This window comes from Montipora capricornis, chromosome 6 (assembly GCF_036669925.1).
Source record: "Montipora capricornis isolate CH-2021 chromosome 6, ASM3666992v2, whole genome shotgun sequence".
In the NCBI taxonomy this organism is placed as follows: Eukaryota; Metazoa; Cnidaria; class Anthozoa; order Scleractinia; family Acroporidae; genus Montipora; species Montipora capricornis.
In genome coordinates, this window is record NC_090888.1 from 47277992 (window position 1) to 47283991 (window position 6000).

The 6000-nt window shown below is 39.1% G+C and overlaps 1 protein-coding gene across 2 annotated transcripts in view; it reads left to right on the forward strand.

Moving 5' to 3' along the window:
- LOC138052304 (microtubule-actin cross-linking factor 1-like) overlaps positions 1 to 6000 on the forward strand; it is a 95126-nt gene that overhangs the window by 62530 nt on the left and 26596 nt on the right. For both annotated transcript variants that reach the window (XM_068898708.1, XM_068898707.1), the window contains exons 51-57: positions 176 to 360; positions 832 to 919; positions 1360 to 1541; positions 2992 to 3166; positions 4039 to 4220; positions 4782 to 4920; positions 5210 to 5328. In XM_068898708.1, the coding sequence (XP_068754809.1) occupies positions 176 to 360; positions 832 to 919; positions 1360 to 1541; positions 2992 to 3166; positions 4039 to 4220; positions 4782 to 4920; positions 5210 to 5328 (1070 nt within the window). The remainder of the gene's footprint in view (positions 1 to 175; positions 361 to 831; positions 920 to 1359; positions 1542 to 2991; positions 3167 to 4038; positions 4221 to 4781; positions 4921 to 5209; positions 5329 to 6000) is intronic.

Genomic DNA, 6000 nt, shown 5'->3' on the forward strand with positions numbered 1-6000 from the left:
AGGTTGCACATGATACTAGGAAATTATCATCACCTGTTCGCCCACCCTTCACTACAACATAGCTGCTGAGCAACTTTTCCACCATATCTTTGCAATTGAAAGCGTTCCGTGAATGAAATTATTCCATGATTTTTTGGTTTTTTAATCACTATTCTCTCTGAAAATTATCTTTTAGATGAAAGCTATCCCTTTCATCATACCTGCACCCCGTGTAGAAGTTATCGAGCTGGAATCGAGCAGTCCTGTGATCGATGAAATGGTTTTATCCGTGGAAGAGGATGTTGCAGAGCATGGAGTGGATCCTGGATTTTTTGAGGGAAAACTTGACGACTGGAAGAGAGAGGCAAATGACATCAACGAGTAAGTAGCCCTTGTTCATTTAGCTGATAAAAGGATACCGAAGACGGACATTTGAGATTGCTGTCACTTTTACTCTGCACGGGCCTGCTTGATGAAGGTTGGCTTCAGGACGATTGTCCCGGAAAACAGTATATATGAAGGATGTGGCTGTTTGTGGAACTCCGTCTAGAGGTTTAGTGCCCTACCCGAGGATATTCTCTTATGTAGCTTGTTCCAATCTGGAAAGGGCTTGGCTTCTTGCGGGTCCAGGAGTGTCAAGTGAAAGTCAAACGAAAAATCCGGCATTAATGACTTTAGTCATTCTACTTGGCTTTCCATAGCTTACCAAATTGTGAATCTCTGTGAGCGATCGACTTACTTGATAAGTAAAGTATCCTCGTTCCTCAATCGTATTTTCATTTGTCTGTTCTGATTGCGTCTGTCACCTGTTTGTGTGTTGATTTTAATAATCTAGTAACTTTTGACTCCAAGGTGGCTTCAGATCCAACAAGAAAGACTACCGGAAGATTCCAGCGAAGATACCATTGCCTCCCTGAAGGATAAAGAAGTCCAAATTGCGGTAGCGTTTTCGTGCTATATCATATTATGTCATGTCATACCATGTCGTGTCAAGTCATATCATTTCATCTATCGTTATTTGCCTCAAGATTTTAGGGTAGCTTCAGCTTCCTGGTATCTCCGAGCATTTAATTATTATATTAGCTAAGAAAATACCAGACTAAAGCAGATTTCACTGTTTATAAACAAATATTTTGTTATTTAAATTTTGCCAACCACATTACAAAAGCATCCTTTGTTTCGACAGGCAATAGATCTTCGGTTGGCACATTGATGACAATAAGTGACGTAACCTATAGCATGGCTATTGAGCATTCTCTTCGCTAATCAATGTGTGGTTCATTTGACGTCCCAAAGAATTGTGCGAATTTTTATTAATATGATGTGACTCTACGGCAATATAATTCGTGAGTTTTTCACTCTTTTTTTTTTTTGCTGCAGAATCTAGAGCAAGAGCTTCCTGCATTTGAAAAGCGGTATCTTGGCCTGGAAGAAGACTTTAGGGGGCTTGTCGGTGATAAAGGCATCGCAGAAGACCAACAGGATACCATCAGCGAGAAGATGGATAACGTTAGAGCTAGATGGGAATTACTTAATAACGATAAAAACACCATAAAACAAAGGTTAGCAAAGAAATAGTTACAACGTTTTCTGGTTAGAAACCATTGATTGACGCGGGAATTGAAAAAAATGGAGTGTTCGATAACTGAAACACAACTTGCATGAAGTGGAAGACACTTTTCCTTCACCTTGAGTCGTTTTGCGTGACTCTACAGCATTAGGGAGCCGAAGCAAGTGACGTTTTGATCCACGGACGGCAACAGAAAGTGAACTTTTCCCTTTTTAACTTACCTTAATTACAGAAAGATGATAGTTGATTGATAAGGAAGCTTTTTAGTCAAGAGCCGTACAAAAAGGTTGCATGGATGGCTCTTTGAAGTAACTTTTTCAATGAAAATCTGACATCACTTCAAACAGAAGGCGAATGCGCAACAAATCCCAGTCCTCTACCTTGCCTTTCAGTAAAAACATGTAAAAACTCTCAGAAAACAAAAGGAAGAGGCGGGCTTTTTCTCCGGATGGAAACCGTCCCATCATTTTTCGTAAACTGTAGCATGAAATTTCTATTTGGACAAAAAAATGGAAGTGATGTTTTGAAAATTGTATCAAAGGAGGGCCTTTTGACATCATAATATTTTTGGGAAATTATTTATTTTAAGATCATACTATAGATTTTGTGTTACACTGTTCTCATACTGTTGCGATAACAATTTGTGAAAAACATAGTTAACGCGCTGAGTTTCTAGGCATTTTCTGTATTAGTCATGTGATTTACCACATATGGTAATGAGTCGAACCAGACAAAGAGATGTTAAAGACAAACCACTTGGCAAAAAAGGATAACTGTAGAGTTAAAGGGACTCGAGAAATGACTATATAAAGGGGTCCATAGCAACGGTTTGGTAGTTAGGAGCCACCCCCAGCTTAACACTACCACATTTGTAGTGGTAAGTATCTTTCCTCTATTGGAGAGAATTAGTCTAAAAAACATATGGGAGGGACTACTATCCTGGCATGCGAAGTATGCACTTCCAGTTTCCATCGGCGGCTCAGAAACATCGCTTGAGCTCCCTATTATCACGTACATCTCTCGTTTTTGTGACCCTGTTTCTTCCTTTGCATTCCAAATTTCATTTTACTGTTTCCTCAGTAACAAGACTAGTTAATTTTGTGGAGCCTTTCCATATTGTGAGGAATTTTGCCTGAGGAACTTATGGCTAACATTTACCAAACAAGGTTTTTTTAGCATTCCATGGACGCTTTTGCCATTGCCAAAAATATAACTTAAAATACCAAAGGATACCCCAAATTTGCACCTGTGTAAGATACAATCCGGTTGCAACAGGGACTTTGCTTTTTTTCTTTGCAATAATCTATGGACTGATAACTCCAGGACGGCTTAAATATTTTCATAAAGTCAGCTCCAAAAAAATAAAAAAATTAGAGCCCTGGAGTGATTGGTAAGTTACCCTGTAAACATCATTGAACCGCTTTACCGTCTCTTGTTTTAAGAATACAGAACAAGATATGGGATGAAGAACAAAAGAAAGCCGGAGAACTTGCGGCCTGCCGAGTTAATTTACAGGCAGTGAAGAACTGGATCGAGTTGCGTGATAAAGAACTGGAATCTATGGATCCCATTGGAACTGATCTTGATACGCTATCGCGACAAAAGGAAGATATGAAGGTACACAGACTATAGCCAGAATCAATGTGTGTTTTATCAAGTCTTGAAAGTGCACTTGAGTTCTATACCATGTAACCGCTTTTAAGATAGGAACCTTAACTTAAAGAATTTCCAGAAAATATATTTCCGCTCACGAAATAATGTTAAAATGTGGTCTATGAACATATTTTCAAGCTGAGAAAAGAAAAAAGTGTGGAGTGTTCGAGCTTATAAATGTCTTCATTTCATATTACAGACGAAATAGCTCTAAAGGTGAAGCATCGGGGACTTTTTTTTTTTTAATCGGAGGCTAATGTATGAATGAGTTCGCTAATGTTACTTCGGTTGATTCGAAATCCTGGTAAATCTGACTACGCGACACAAGATCTCTGCCTAAAGGCTGGTTCGCAATTAAGGCTGGATAGACTGCAGGGTATTTTCACTTTGCGTGGTTCTGCTGGCGTCGCGTTAATATAAACTGGTCGTAAAATAAGCAACGAATTTGCTGTTTTTGGTACTAGTGGAAATTCTAGTGAACAACCCGAGCTCACAGCGCTTGCGTATGTAACCCTCCTTATTCTCATAATTTTTATCATAATGCATATGCTCCAAGCACTTTTCAAACCAAGCCTGGTGTAAAGAAAATGTGTAGATAAAAAAGGTTCTTTATTTTACGAGGGTAACTCATAATAGTTACAAATCTAATAAACCAGTGGACCTCCTTTGCTCCTCCAAACCTTATTCCTTTGGGGAATTCACTCTTTATCGAATTGCATGTTAAAACAACATCAAAAGAAATGATGAGAAAAGGTTGTGAATTTGTCCAATGGTTTCATTTCCGATGTTATACATTTCAGTATTATCGTTTTTGTCGTTTCGGTTTTTCCATGCAGCAATTTTCCAAACGACTCTCTGACTTGGAGCCAAGGTTTACTGAAGCTACAGACACAGCATACAAACTGTGTAAAGACTCGACCTTCTCTGGGGAGCAAAACAAAGCCCTTCAGCAGGATTCTGAAAATTGTAAGAACAACTGGGATGAAATTATTGAGAAGGTCAAGGACCGAATGGATGGGTAAGTGTACAGCATTTTGTTGCGCCACGCTCTCATAGGGACCTTAGAGTAGTAGCTTCTTTTGTGAGCTGATTAGTTAACCTGTAGGGAAATGTTCGCCATATCGAATTAGTTTGCGGAAACTCGTTTAGTATTGGTATTGGATATTCCACGCTGATTAATCGCAAGTTTTACGTACCGCCTTGAGGCAAGCTATTGATTGATCAGCAGATAAGTATCTGTCAAGCGAGCCTTTTGTTTATTGGCTGCAAACGGTTATCATCAAGTCTCGACCCGTCTTTGTTTTATCAAATGTGCGAAGGTCAATTTTCGATATATTAATTAAAGTATTTTCCGTCGGTGAATCGGTCGTATGCAAGGAGCAGGATGGCGTTGACAACGATGACGATAATGATGATGTCAAAGGCAGGAGAAAAAGATACGGTGACGGATGAAACATGTAAGCTCTTGGTCCCCAGTGACTACAGGACTTGTTATAAAAACCATTTATTTTTAGATTCGCAGCCGAGCTACCTTTCCATTTGTGTGTCTCACCACTTGTGTCCATTTTCAATCGTGTAGAATTTTGAAAAAGATCCCAAAGCTGGAAAAAGATCAAAACGAGCTTTTGGAAGAATGGCAGGATAGTTCCACCCGATTTGAGAAATCTCTCAGAAAAACGGAAGAAAGGCTTCAGGAGCAAATAACCATTGGAAGAGAGGTGAGTTAATTTCTTTGTTCTGCGTTTTTCAGGGAGTTCAAATTGATTTCCTATCGTCAAACTGTGATAATTGAATTCCGTGATCAGTTATACCTTCTGAAACCAGTGAGCTAAATATACTACGTTTCTGATGATTTACACTAAGCTGTGGTAGACATGTGGAACTATTGTAGCTATAGGCCATTGGACCAGGGTTTAGTTTCTTAGGCTTCCCTTGTTGGTAATCACGTCTTATAATTGCTTTTATTTTATTATTAGTTTTATTTCAGTATTTACTTTTTTTTTACAGATGGGTTATGAAACGTGGTTGCCAGAGAGCAGATCACCCGACCTGACAGCAAGAAAGGAAGATGATAATAATGCTAATTGGAGGCCACAAGTGGAAGAATCGAATGCCAGACTCAAACGGTATTAAACGACCTAGACAACCCAAGGACATTCAAGACAATGTCTCAAATGCTACTCTGTTCGACCAGTTAACTGTCCTATTTATTGTTGTTAGCGATTCACGTCTGCTAATTGTTTTACTTTTTTAACTCCCTGGGTCCGCAGTAATTGGCTTGTGCTGTTGCGGTGTCCCTGTCCTTATATCTATTTGTTGTCCTTCTGTAACGTGCATCTAGTTTGTTTGATTATTTGTTGTTGTTTTTTGGGGGAGTGAAGCTAATAAAAAAAAGCAAAGTAATTAACGCTTTTACAAAGTCACAAGACTCGAGCACAGAGCCCAGTCCTTATTAAAATTATCCATAGTACCTGTTTCAACGCATATAAACGTTTCTGTTTCATCTTTATGTTAATCATAGTTTTAAAAGCAGATAAGGAAGCTATAGGGTGTATCGGGCAGTGCGGCACAGTGGTTAGGGCGCTTGCCTTCCCACCACTTGTTGAATTTGTTCCTTGTAGTCCCTGGTTCAACTTCTCAGCTGCACTTGTAAGTAGCCAACTAGCTTGTCTCCGGCCAGTTGGGATTCTCAACAGTTGTTGTTGAATTTTCTGTTCTGTCATGATTGTGTTTCATAATGACCCTGAAAAGCTCCTGTGGGGAGTGGTCAATGAAGTATGTATTGTATTTATTGTATT